At 38.2% G+C, this 13720-nt stretch overlaps 1 protein-coding gene across 1 annotated transcript in view; it reads left to right on the top strand.

The window, feature by feature from the left end:
• ttn.2 (titin, tandem duplicate 2) overlaps positions 1–13720 on the top strand; it is a 176038-nt gene that overhangs the window by 78586 nt on the left and 83732 nt on the right. The window contains exons 118-146 of the mRNA XM_079820922.1: positions 429–571; positions 1860–1983; positions 2267–2533; positions 2629–2726; positions 2856–3024; positions 3113–3379; positions 3509–3775; positions 3853–4131; positions 4658–5066; positions 5161–5285; positions 5418–5684; positions 5784–6053; positions 6140–6439; positions 6523–6825; positions 6910–7097; positions 7358–7472; positions 7579–7863; positions 7947–8098; positions 8191–8338; positions 8442–8619; positions 8707–8828; positions 8917–9204; positions 9447–9743; positions 9838–10024; positions 10124–10239; positions 10325–10624; positions 11924–12223; positions 12317–12422; positions 13086–13282. Of these exons, the coding sequence (XP_079677048.1) occupies positions 429–571; positions 1860–1983; positions 2267–2533; positions 2629–2726; positions 2856–3024; positions 3113–3379; positions 3509–3775; positions 3853–4131; positions 4658–5066; positions 5161–5285; positions 5418–5684; positions 5784–6053; positions 6140–6439; positions 6523–6825; positions 6910–7097; positions 7358–7472; positions 7579–7863; positions 7947–8098; positions 8191–8338; positions 8442–8619; positions 8707–8828; positions 8917–9204; positions 9447–9743; positions 9838–10024; positions 10124–10239; positions 10325–10624; positions 11924–12223; positions 12317–12422; positions 13086–13282 (6267 nt within the window). The remainder of the gene's footprint in view (positions 1–428; positions 572–1859; positions 1984–2266; positions 2534–2628; positions 2727–2855; positions 3025–3112; positions 3380–3508; positions 3776–3852; positions 4132–4657; positions 5067–5160; positions 5286–5417; positions 5685–5783; positions 6054–6139; positions 6440–6522; positions 6826–6909; positions 7098–7357; positions 7473–7578; positions 7864–7946; positions 8099–8190; positions 8339–8441; positions 8620–8706; positions 8829–8916; positions 9205–9446; positions 9744–9837; positions 10025–10123; positions 10240–10324; positions 10625–11923; positions 12224–12316; positions 12423–13085; positions 13283–13720) is intronic.

Raw genomic sequence — 13720 nt, 5'->3', positions numbered from 1 at the left:
TATAATTTTACTCAACACGTAACATTCTCCTTTTCCTGGAAAATTCCAGCAGGTTGATTGACAGGAACAGATTTCCGAGCAGGGTGTCGTTACAGGGGTGGGCTAGTGGCCAATCGGGTGTTGCGGTTATTTTAGAATCTGCATGCCATATCTAGAGAGGCTCTGTCAGTGATTGGCAGAGGCTTAAAAGACCTACCTCCAATTTTTTTTCTGACCATATACATCTTAAAGAAACTCAGTATGCAAATGAAGTAGGCCCCCAACGCAATTCCCTCTCTTGCCGAATCCCACTTGTCCTGGAGGCTTACAGGCTCCAGAGCAGTGGCCTGTTGTCAGCGGGAAAGCGCTATGTGGATTTGTAGTTAAGGGATTACCAGTGTCTCTTGGAACTTGGAGGTGACTAACAATGTCTTCTCCTAAATCCAAAGCACGAGTGATAGGCCTCTTGAGGCCTCTCAAGGATGTAACAGTGACAGCCGGAGAGACTGCAACCTTTGACTGCGAACTGTCTTATGAGGGTATACCTGTGGAATGGTTCCTTGGGGGTACAAAGCTGGAACCAAGTGACAGAGTAAGTGTGCATGTTGTCCTGTGTAAATGCATACGTCATGTGTGGTTTTGGGGAAATCACTTATTGAATTGATGGATTAATCAATTCAAGATGGTCGCTCGGACCCTTTAGGTGATAACCTGCTAATGGGATACCATGAAAATCAGTTGTGGTAAATTGTGTTTAACCTCTGGGATTAAACATGTATTGAATATTTACCAACTGAAAGACATTTATTTTTCCTGCATATTGCATGATAGTTCTTTACATTTGTGAGTTAAATGCTTTCCTCATATAAGGACCTGGGGGATCAGGATACCCGTTGAGCATTTGATCCGGGTTTTGAGATAACACACAGGGCTATTCTGCTCTGCAAGCGTTCCTCTGGTTATTTTTAACTGCTTCAAGACTCTATGTGCAGTGGCAGGTGGCAAGAGGCCTTTTCTACAGACGTAGCTTGTATATACACATAGCAATGTATGTATTTATTTATGTGTTTTGGTAGAAGCATTTTACTGTGTTTGTCATGTCATTTGCAATGTGTGTTATAGTTAGATCTTCAGTAATGACCTATTTTACATTGTACTTAAATGCAAATGATTTTGGTAAAAGGCCATACATACAGCTGTGGTTCAAGATCTGTTTGTATTCCTGATATTTGTATGAGAACTTGATTCTTAGTACTAATGAACCCTAATTCGACCAGTTGTGTTTATTTTTTAGACAGATAGGTCTTTTGATTTCAGTGCATGTACTTTCTAGCTATGGCATTGTATTCAGGAAAGCCCTCTGTATGAGGTTTACAAATATACATGGATTTTATTTTATTATTATTGTGCGATTATTATTACATAAAGACATTATAATGTTGTTTAACAGCATGGAAATTATTTAATATGCATGTGAACGTTTTTAGAAATGGTACTGAACAATTAAAAGAGAAAAAAAAAGATTTAGCTGCAGAATACTTGAAATGATTATTTAGGACTGTTACATTAATTTTTTTTTTTTCAGCTTGTTTTATTTTTAATGATGAATTAAGGAAGATGTTAGTTGTAAACAAATCATATACAACAGCTCAATCTTTTCATTCATCTTAGCTAATTTAGCCTTATTTGATGTTACACAAGCCAAATGTAAGAGTGTCTAAATAGGCTCCCAGGGCACATATTTGGGGCAGTAGAGGTGTGAAATTGAGAACAGTTCCTAGTGCTCAGCTGCTGATGCCTATTGCAGAGGGGCAGTAAATAGCCTCCCCCACCCTTGACATGGCAAGGGGTTGATTTATCAATTGGTTTGATTTGCACAGGTGGTAACCCGGGCAGAAGGCAGAACTCACACGCTGACCCTTAGGGATGTGAAGCTGACAGAGGCAGGAGAAGTAAAACTCACTGCAAAGGACTTCCTGACACAGGCTCAACTCATTGTAAATGGTGGGTGCCATTTGTTCACTATAAAATGCATATATACTGTACTTCCACCCTCTTGCTAACAAGCATCACACATATTTTTAAATCAGTGCTCACGTTCAGGGCTAAGTAAAAAGCTCAGGTGCTTCTCACAACACAAAACACTCTTAAACATTTGTAAGAAAGTGTCTTTCACTGTTTATATTTATATAATAAGTATGCATTAAAATATTGGCACTGGAAATTATTACACTATTGTAAAAACTGTGATTTAAATGAATAAAACATAAATTAATTTGCTGCACAGAGCCTCCAGTTGAATTTACCAAACCTCTGGAGGACCAGACTGTTGAAGAGGAAGCCACTGCTGAACTTGAGTGTGAAGTCTCCAAAGAGAAAGCAGAGGTCAGGTGGTTTAGAGATGGACAAGAAATTCGCAAAACCAAGAAGTATGACATGGTTGCTGATGGCTGTAAAAGAAAACTTGTTATCCATGATTGCACACTTGATGACTCAAAGACATATACCTGCGATGCTAAACAGTTCAAGACTTCAGCCTTCTTAAATGTTGAACGTAAGTCAACCAGAATGAAAAGGGGGAAAAAATACAATTTAAATAGTGCTTATGAAAAATAAAAACACTGAATTTGATTACCTTTTGATTTTCAGCTCCACATGTTGATTTCACAAAGCCACTCCATGATGTTGAGGTCAAAGAGAAGGAATCTGCCAGATTTGAATGTGAAGTGTCTCGTGAAAGTGCAAAGGTTGTTGTCTAATATTATCTAATATAAACTGACATTTAAACTTATTTTATCAGTATAATTCACAAGTTAGATGTTAGACAAATAACTTTTTCTCATTCATCTGTATATTCCATTGTCCTTTTTGAATAGGTTCGCTGGTTCAAAGATGGCAATGAAATCAGAAAAGGCAAAAAATATGAGATGATTTCTGAAGGAGTAAAACGTATTCTCATCATAAGCAAGTCTGTCTTTGATGATGAAGCAGAATATGAATGTGATGCCAGGACCTCCAAAACCTCTGGAATGCTGACTGTCGTTGGTAAGTTATCCTGTTTATTTGTAGTCTATTTGTCTTCAACAGCTTACTATGAACAGTAGACTGATTTGCTTGATTTCTCTTAACACAGAGGAGGAGGCTAGATTCACAAAGAACTTGGCTAATGTTGAAGGCACTGAAACCGACAGTGTTAAACTGATTTGTGAGGTCTCCAAGCCCAGTGCAGAGGTTACATGGTACAAGGGTGAACAAGAGTTGCCTGAAGTTGGTAGATATGAGCATATTGCAGATGGAAAAAAGAGAATCCTCATTATTAAGGGCCTCCGTATGGATGATGCTGGAGAGTACCACTGCAAACTTTCGACCTCACAGACCACAGGGAACCTGAAGATTAATGGTGAGACTTTGTCTTGTCCCTGAAAATGTACTTTTTTTCCCCTAACAAACTTTATAACTTGTTTCTATAAACTTGCTCCATACTTGTGATTGCCATTTTTTTCTTAATCTTTTTTTCTTACCTTTTTAGAACTTGCCGCTGAGTTTATTGCCAGGCCTCAAAACCAGGAAGTGGTTGAAGGTGAAAAGGCACAATTTGTGTGCTCAGTCTCCAAAGACACATATGAAGTGAAATGGCTCAAAGGAGATAAGGAACTTCAGTCAGATGACAAATATGACATTATTTCTGAGGGCAAAAAGAGAGTGCTTGTTATCAAAAATTGTGAACTCAAGGATGAGGGAGGATTTGTAGTCCTCATTGGAACCACAAGAGCCTCAGCTGATTTGACTGTGCTTGGTATGTACAATATGTTGCTGGGGGGGGGGGGGTGCTGAAATGCTGAAATTCTGATGTTTTACTGTGTTTTATTACAGAAAAGCTTAGGATTGTCACTCCTCTTAGAGACATAAAGGCAAGTGAAGGACAAGAAACTGTCCTCAATTGTGAAGTTAACACTGAGGATGCAAAGGCCAAATGGCTGAAGAATAATGAGACATTATTTGAAAGTAGCAAGTTCATCATGGTCCAGAAGGACAATGTATTCTCTCTGAGGATCAAAGACACCCACAAATCAGATGAGGCAAACTACACCATTACACTGACCAACCAGCGTGGTGAACATGCAAATAGCGCTGGCAACCTCACTGTGCAAGGTATGACGCATGGATGTTCTTTTATTTTTTATAGATAGTATTTTTTTAGTGTGAGAATCCAACTTAAGTTACAAAACTATTGACTTGAGACTGAACTGTGGATTCCAAAGTAGAGACTTATGAACAACACAAAATCTCTCATGAACCATCTGCCAAAAAAATTTACACAAATTTCCAATTGAGTGGGCATTTAAAGGAGCAGTTTGTATTAGTTTAGCAGGAAAGGGGTTTTAAGGTAGTAAAGGGATTTTTAGGTTGTAAGACATATGTTTTTGTATTAAATCATAAGTATTAAAACACATTATTTTAAAGGATTTAATTATTATAAAATATATTTAAATATAAAATAACATACTTATATATTGTCATTTCTAACAAATATGACATTAATTGTCCTGCAAAAGACTTTATACAACTAACCTACAGCATGTAGTGAAATTTTAACAAAAATGGATTTGAGACTTAGACTTTGTTTCAAAATCTCATGCCCAGTTAACTTACTTATCATACACTTTACTTTCCACAGAGGAAGATCTTAGAATCCTTGTTCCTCCCGAGGATGTTGACACACAGGAGAAAAAGACCATCAGCTTCTCATGCAAGGTGAACAGACCAAATGTGACAGTACAGTGGATGAAGGCAGGTCAGGAAATCATTCTTAGCAAGAGAATTCTATATCGTGTGGACAAAGACAAGCACATTCTGACCATTAAGGACTGCAGCCTTGCAGACGAAGGTGAATACATTGTAGTTGCTGGTGCTGATAAGGCCACAGCAGAACTAATCATTAGTGAGGCACCCACTGATTTCACGACTCAGCTCAAAGACCAAACCATCACCGAGTTTGAGGATGCTGAGTTCACTTGTGAACTTTCCAAAGACAAGGCTGAAATCAAATGGTACAGAGATGGCAGGGAGATCAGAGAAGGACCCAGGTAAGAAGCATTGTGTTGTTCTGAGTGCTTTTGTTAAGGGTATTTTTGTTGGTTTTAAGGATGTTTAATATGCATTTTATGTTTAAATTTTAAGATACCAATTAGAGAGAGATGGCAAAACATGCAGACTGCGTATAAAGGAGTGCAGACCAGATGATGAGTGTGAATATGCCTGTGGAGTGGATGACAAGAGAACCAGAGCCCGTCTCTTTGTTGAGGGTAAGTTTGTTTCAGTGTCCATTAAAAACCTGAAAATATCAGGACATTTTAAAAGGTGTGAAGTCAGGCATAGAGAAGTCATGGAAATAAGCGGAATTTTAAATGGCCTTTATGACTTTTTCAACTCTTTAGAAACCCCTGTGGAGATTGTCAGACCCCCCGCAGATTTGTTTGAGCCCCCAGGCTCAGATGTTGTGTATGAAGTTGAGCTCAACAAAGACAGAGTTGAGGTCAAATGGCTGAGGAATAACATGACTATTGTCCAAGGTGATAAGTACCAGATGATGAGCGAGGGTAAGATTCACAGGCTTCAAGTGTGTGAAATTAGGCCACGTGATCAAGGCGAGTACAGAGTCATTGCCAAGGACAAAGATGCCCGAGCCAAGCTTGAGCTTGCTGGTAAGACATTATACATTTAATTTATATAATGAAATGTTTTACAAGCAAAGCACAATCAAATTCAATGCATGTTTACAATGCCCTGGTGTTTCTCCACAGCCGTACCAACAATTAAAACCTTGGATCAAGACCTGGTGACAGATGCTGGAAAGCCATTTGTTATGGCAGTTCCTTACAATGCTTACCCACATGCTGAGGCTGAGTGGTTCTACAATGAAATTAGTCTGCCAAAAGACAATATTCACACTTCTATCGACAGGACAGAGTACAGGCTTAAGGACCCTAAGAAGTCAGAGGAAGGCCGCTATAAAATCAGCATCCAGAACAAACATGGAAAAGGAGAGGCTTTCATAAACCTAAAAGTTATTGGTAAGTTATATTCATAGTATATCATTTTGTTTTAGTAATACATCCAAAGATTGTATTGTTGCTTTAAAATATTGCTGTTTTTACAGATGTTCCTGGGCCTGTGAAGAACCTTCATGTTGTTGACACTGCTGATGGTGAGGTCAGCATTGCCTGGGAAGAGCCTGAGAGTGATGGTGGCAGCAAGATCTTGGCTTATGTGGTTGAGAGACGTGATATCAAACGTAAGACCTGGACTCTGGCCACTGACTGTGCCGATAGCACAGAGTACTGTGTAACTGGCTTGCAGAAAGAATCCAAGTACCTCTTCCGTGTATGCGCACGCAACCGAGTCGGAAGTGGGCCCAATGTTGAAACAGATAAAGCTGTTCAAGCTAAGAATAAATTTGGTAAGTCAAAAATATCTGAAAGTCAGTTTTTGTGCACCCTAGCCAGTGATTCTAATTGTGTTTTTTAATTGTACACACTCCAGATGTTCCTGATCCACCGCAGAAAGTTATTGTTGGAAATGTCAACAAGTTTAGTGCCACAGTCTCTTGGGAACCACCACTGTTCGATGGTGGATCTGAGATCACATCATACATTATTGAGCTACGTGATAGAACTTCTGTGAACTGGGCTCCAGTCATGGTGACCAAACCACATGAACGCACAGCTATCATTAATGATGTTATTGAGAACAAAGAATACATCTTCCGCGTTAAGGCTGAAAACAAGGCTGGAATTGGCAAACCAAGTGCTGCCACTAACCCAGTGAAGATCATGGACCCCATTGGTTTGTAAAGTCTCAAATATCATTACTTTAGCACATATGAAAGCTTTCATACGTGATATATGTATCCCATGTTTTGATTCACAGAGAGGCCAAGCCCTCCACTGAATTTGACACACTCTGAGCAGACCAAGGACTCCTGTCTGTTGACATGGGAGACTCCCTTAAAAAATGGAGGCACAGCGATCACTGGCTACGTTATTGAGAGATGTGAAGAAGGTACAGAGAAGTGGCTCAGATGCAATGCCAGGCTTTGCCAGGACCTGCTTTACAGGGTAAGTGTGCTACTTTTCAATCTTTGCCAGAGACAAACCTTTTTAATGCTATTTATGCATAGAAAACATCATTTATGGGGTAGTCTATGTTAAATTTTGAGATTTCCCCTATTCTAATGTCTTGTTTGCCTGAAATAGCTGCCTGGATGCATTGCAAATATCGCCACCTAGTGAACTGACTTTCCTTGAAAGAGATTTTGTCTTTGATTGTTATAATGCGTATTAGTATTGTTACGTATGTGATTAAATACTTTCCACAGATGTCAGGCTTGAAATTTGGAAAAAAATACAGCTATAGAGTACTTGCTGAAAATGCGGCTGGGCAGTCTGACCCCTCAAACATTGTTGGACCTGTGTTGGCAGATGATCCACACTGTAAGTGATTTCCGCGTCATTGTACCCTGCAGAACTCTTGATATCTGAATCTTCAAGTCAAGTCAAATCAAGTGGCTTACTACATGATTTGCTTCTCTTGACACAGTTGCACCCACTCTGGACTTGAGTGCATTTAAGGATGGTCTGGAGGTTATTGTCCCTAACCCTCTTGCAATTCGTGTCCCTATCACTGGGTACCCGGTGCCAACTGTAAAGTGGACTTTCGGTGAAAATGTGCTAACAGCTGGTGAACGTGTGTCCATGGTTATAAAGTCAACCTTCACAGAGCTCATTATAACCCCAAGTCTGCGTCCTGACAAAGGCACATACACCTTGACACTGGAAAATGATGTGACCAGTGTCTCAGGAGAGATTGAAGTTAATGTAATTGGTACGTACAATATTTTATTATAGTCATATATACATCAATTTACATTTCAGAAAGGAAAAAGTAAAGAGTTATTTATTCTGCAGCATCTCCAAGTGCACCAAAAGACTTAAAGGTTGCAGAAGTTACCAGAAAGCATGTTCACTTGATGTGGGAGGCACCTGATCATGATGGAGGCAGTCCGATCACCGGCTACCAGGTTGAGAAGCGTGAGGTCTCCAGAAAGACCTGGGTGAAGGTATAGACATTAGCATATCTTTGAACATTAATTTCTGTAAACTGTTCTGCAAACTTACAGTGATCTGTTTCCTTGTGCTTATGTGATTTTAGGTGATGTCAGGTTTGCAAGACCAAGAATACACAGTCACAGATGTTGTTGAGGGCAAAGAATACTTGTTCAGAGTTATTGCCTGCAACAAATGTGGCCCTGGAGAACCCGCCTACATTGATGAACCAGTGAACGTGTCTTCACCTGCAAGTGGGTTTCAATACTAATGAGAGATTAGTCAGTGTTAAATATATACAATGTCAAAAGTATGAAATACCTCTTAAATTCATGTGTGGGTGCATGTGTTTCACAGCTGTACCAGACCCACCAGAAAACCTTAAATGGCGAGACAAGTCTGCTAGCAAGATCTTCTTGTCATGGGAGCCTCCTAAATGGGATGGTGGAACTGCAATTAAAGGTTATATTGTTGACAAATTACAACGTGGCACTGACAAGTGGGAGCCATGTGGAGACCCAGTGCCTGAGCTTAAGTGAGTGAAAATTTCAAATAACTTTTTTTGTAAACTGAATTGAGGTGCATACTTGCAAAAGTGAAACTAAATTAACTATACAAACAGGTTTGAAGTGACTGGTCTTATTGAAGGACAGTGGTATGCTTATCGTGTGAGAGCTTTGAATAAACTTGGTGCCGGTAGGCCTTGCAAGGCAACAGATGAGATCTTGGCCGTTGATCCTAAAGGTACTTTATTAGATTATGCTTTCACATTCTGAGTTTTATGTTTGAGGTCAAGCTCAATGTTTGCCTGCTTTACTTAACACTTTCACAGAGCCTCCAGAGATCCAACTAGATGCAAAACTGTTGGCTGGCCTGACTGCTAAAGCTGGCACAAAGATTGAACTTCCTGCTGACATCACAGGCAAACCAGAGCCTAAAGTCAAATGGACCAAGGCTGACCTAGTCTTGAAGCCAGACGATAGAATCACAATTGATACCAAACCTGGCCACTCAATGCTGTCCATTGCTAAGACCAAGAGGGATGACACTGCTACATACATCATTGAGGCAGTCAACAGCAGTGGCCGTGCAACTGCAACTGTTGATGTCAACATTCTAGGTTGTGTGACATAAAAAAAAACAATATAATATCTTAATTACATATATGTATGTGTATATATATATATATATATATATATATATATATATATATATATATATATATATATATATATATATATATATATATATATATATATATATATATATATATATATATATATATATATATATATATATATATATATATATATATATATATATTAATGATATTAATTTCCAATCTTTGTTAACTCCATTTAGATAAACCTGGTCCACCAGCTGCCTTTGATATATCTGAAATCACCAATGAGTCCTGTTTGTTGGCCTGGAATCCTCCAAGAGATGATGGTGGCTCAAAGGTGACAAATTATATTGTTGAGAGGAGGGCTGCAGACAGTGAAATCTGGTACAAGTTGTCCTCCACTGTGAAGCAAACCACATACAAAGCCACCAAACTTGTGGCTTTCAAGGAGTACGTCTTTAGGGTCTATGCTGAAAATCAGTTTGGCGTTGGTGCCCCAGCAGAACATGCCCCAATAATTGCCAGATACCCCTTTGGTATGTTATTTGATGCTGTTTCAACAATTCAAACACATTTTGCCTATTATTTTACACAAATTATTAATTAATATATATGTTAACAATATCTTAGATACCCCTGGTCCCCCATATAAATTGGAGACATCTGATATTGCAAAGGATGCGGTTACACTTTCCTGGTATGAGCCTGATGATGATGGTGGAAGTCCTATTACTGGATACTGGGTTGAGCGATATGAGCCTGACCATGACAAATGGATCAGATGCAACAAGCTACCTATTAGGGACACAAACTTTAGGTATGTAAAGATGTCAATTCCCCCTAGTATGCAATTGTTGTGTTTCATAAACTCGTTTGTTTGTATTTTCATATGTTTGAAATGCAAATTTGCTTGCAGGGTAAAAGGATTGCCCACAAGAAAGAAGTATAAGTTCCGTGTTTTGGCAGAGAATCTTGCTGGGCCTGGCAAACCAAGCAAAGAGACAGACCAGATTTTGATTAAAGATCCAATTGGTAGGATTAACATTTGATTAATATCCTACTTTGACAATTTCACCTACAAAATTTGAATGCTGCATGATGTGATTTTTTCTTTTAGATCCTCCATGGGCTCCTGGTAAGCCCACTGTTAAAGATGTGGCCAAAACATCTGCCTTCCTGCAATGGACAAAACCTGAACATGACGGTGGTGCAAAGATTGATTCTTATATCATTGAGCTCCTCAAGAGCGGAACCGATGAGTGGGTTCGTGTAGCTGATGGTATCCTCTCTCTTGAGCACTTCCTGAGAGGATTGATGGAGAAGCAAGAGTACTCATTCCGTGTCAGAGCTGTCAACGTGGCAGGCGAGAGTGAACCTAGTGAACCAAGTGATCCAGTGCTCTGCAAGGAGAGACTCAGTAAGTCATACTGTTAAAAATAAAAATTATGTCTTCATTTATTTATCCTCATGCAGTTCCAAACCTATATTACTTTCTTTCTTCAGTGGAACACAAAAGAAGAAATTCTGAATAATGTAGTTGTTTACTCTTTTTCATGCAATTACAATAAATAGGGAGATTTCATACTTCAAAAAGGACACAAAGGGATCATAAATGTCTCATGAAAATAGTCCATATTATGTGTTTACTAATATCTGAAGCAGGGCCGGCCCAAGTTCATATGGGGTTTTTAATTGTTACAGTAGCAAACCCACAAGAGTGCTAAGGTGTTAATTTGCACTTTAATATTCAAAGTCTTGTAGTACAAAAGTTCAGACTCTGATATGCACGATTTAAAACAATTTTTTTTTTTAAAAAGAAGTCTCTTATGCTGAATATGCTCACAGAATGCTAAGACCTTATTGCTTCTTTTTGTTGACAACAACAGATTTATAAAATTATTCTCATTACGAATTTGGGAAGATGTTTGCTGCATGTTGCGTTCCCAAATTTCGAGGGACTCAAACATATAGCGCTTGCAGAGAAGCATTTACTGTGAGCATAAACTGAAAGCTATTATTCCGTCCAAAACATGCAGCACATCAGATAAGATATTTGCACTAAACCATATCACATTCTCAAATCCATCCATTCATAAAAAGGTTACCAGGCAACTGAAGAGTAGCACTGTTTTAGCACTGATTTTTCTCACACTTTGCACTTTGAACCCTGGCTAACAAGCTAATAGTGCCCAGCCGATGGCGCCGCAAGCTCGTGCAGCGCTGTCAGAATGGCAGAATCTGTGCATATATTAAAAAACTTTTTCCCCAAAAAATTTGCTGAATTTCTTTAGCCCATTTCGCAAATTCAATAAAGTAACATGCAGCAAGAAGTCATTTCATGTGCTTTTGGGGGCCCCCACTGCAATAGTTGTGTGAACAGTCCGAAATTGAATTAGGGTTAACTTTAATGTCTCTCTGTTCCTCATACAAAGCTATCGTATGGCATCAGAAGCCTTGAAATATAGCACACAAGTTAAAAGCACATATTTGCTCTTGTTGTTTAAAAAAAAAACATAATAATAATGGCCAGGATATTCTTGACATTCTTAATATTATTCTTTTGTAGTCATATGGAAAGTCATACAGGTTTGGGAAAGATTGGGAGTGAGTAAATGATGGCAGAATTTTAATTCTAGAATTAACCATTGCTCTAACATTTAAAAATTCAAGTGCATGATTCTGTACACAACATTTTCTAATTGTGATCCTCCTTTAGATCCTCCATCGCCACCAAGATGGCTTAATGTAGTTTCTAGTAGCAGGAACAGCGCTGAACTGAAATGGACAGCACCTGAGAGAGATGGTGGCTCTCCAATCATAAACTACATTGTTGAGAAGAGAGATGTCAGACGCAAAGGCTGGCAGGCTGTGGACACCACTGTGAAGGAGTTGAAGTACACTGTCACCCCACTAAATGAAGGGGTTCTCTATGTGTTCCGTGTTGCTGCCGAGAATGCTGTTGGACCCAGTGAATTTTGTGAACTCGAAGACTCTGTTCTCGCCAAGGATACTTTCAGTGCGTACTTAGTCCTTCTTATTGCTTGTTTCATCCTTTTGATTTGTTGATATTTAGTTTTGAATTTATCTCACATGCTTTTCTTCTTCACAGGTACCCCTGGACCTCCATATAATCTGACCATTACTGGTGTCTCCAAGACTCATGTTGACCTGAAATGGGATGCACCTAAGAATGATGGTGGAAGACCTGTCTTGAGGTAGTTAGATATGGCCATTGTATCAGTTGTTATTTTTGTATTATTTATATACTAATATACTATTATAGTATTTATTAATATATTCTGAATTGGGCTTTATATTATATTTTATTTTTTCAATTTTCATTTTAAATTGATTAGTTCATAATTTTTACCGTTGTTATTTTATTTTATTTTATTTTATTGATTCAGTTTTAGTTTTAGTAATTTTAGTACTTCAACTTTCAACTTATTTCATTTTAAGTTAGTTGACAAGGCAACATTTCTAATTTGCATTTTATGTTTTGTAAGTAAATATTTTTCATACAATTTTCATTTTATTTTAGCATTTAACTCATGCTTAATGACTTTTTTGTATGACCCTTGAATCATGCTGTTAAGGCAAATTCACACTGCTCCGACAGACGTAGAATGCAGACAATTACAGCATGGCACTTCTTAGACATTCTAACGCCAATTTAGCATGTTCAATTGGCGAAAACAAGCTTATCAAGGGGTTAACAAGGGGTAACACACTGATCCAACAAAACCCGACAAAGTGTCTGTTGCCATCTGTTTCCGTCTCTCTTTGCGGTGTGATCTGGAAGTGCTTGAATTAATATTTCTCAAACCATACAAAAAAGATATATCAAAAATTGTGTTCTAAATATCCATCTTTCCTAGATATTCCATTGAGAAGAAGGAGAAACTTGGAACCCGTTGGGTAAAATCTGCTAAGACTTCAGGTCCTGACTGCCATTACAGAGTGACTGATGTAATTGAGGGCACTGAAGTGCAGTTCCAGGTCTCTGCTGAGAACGAGGCTGGAGTTGGTCACCCAAGTGAACCCACTGATATTGTGGTCATTGAGGACCCAACAGGTATGCTATATATAGACCCCAATATAATTTTAGTAGTATAATAACATAAATAAACATATGTAACATTGTAGCAAGTTAGTTCAAAGGGAAAATATTAATAATTATTTATAACTAATTATGATTTTTCATTATGACTAATTATGAATTTTTGAATCAGTTAATGAGATTAACTTGATGTAGCTACATTAACATTACAATCAATCAATCAATCAATCAATCAATCAATCAATCAATCAATCAATCAATTCATCCTGTGAACACTCAGTATTGATTATTCATTAATTCTAAGAAAAGGGTATTTTTCATGGGCACAGAAAAAATATTCTTCCTTAGCATTTACAGCGCTTAGAGCGTGTAAAAAAATCGATAATTTAAGTGAAAATTTGTTTGCAGGCAGGGAGTCAGAACCAGATATGTAAAAAAAAAATAAAAAACAGA

This window comes from Gobio gobio (assembly GCF_949357685.1).
Source record: "Gobio gobio genome assembly, chromosome: 7".
Lineage (NCBI taxonomy): Eukaryota > Metazoa > Chordata > Actinopteri > Cypriniformes > Gobionidae > Gobio > Gobio gobio.
The sequence above is the reverse complement of the archived record's forward strand: the minus strand, read 5'-3'. Positions and strand labels throughout refer to the sequence as shown.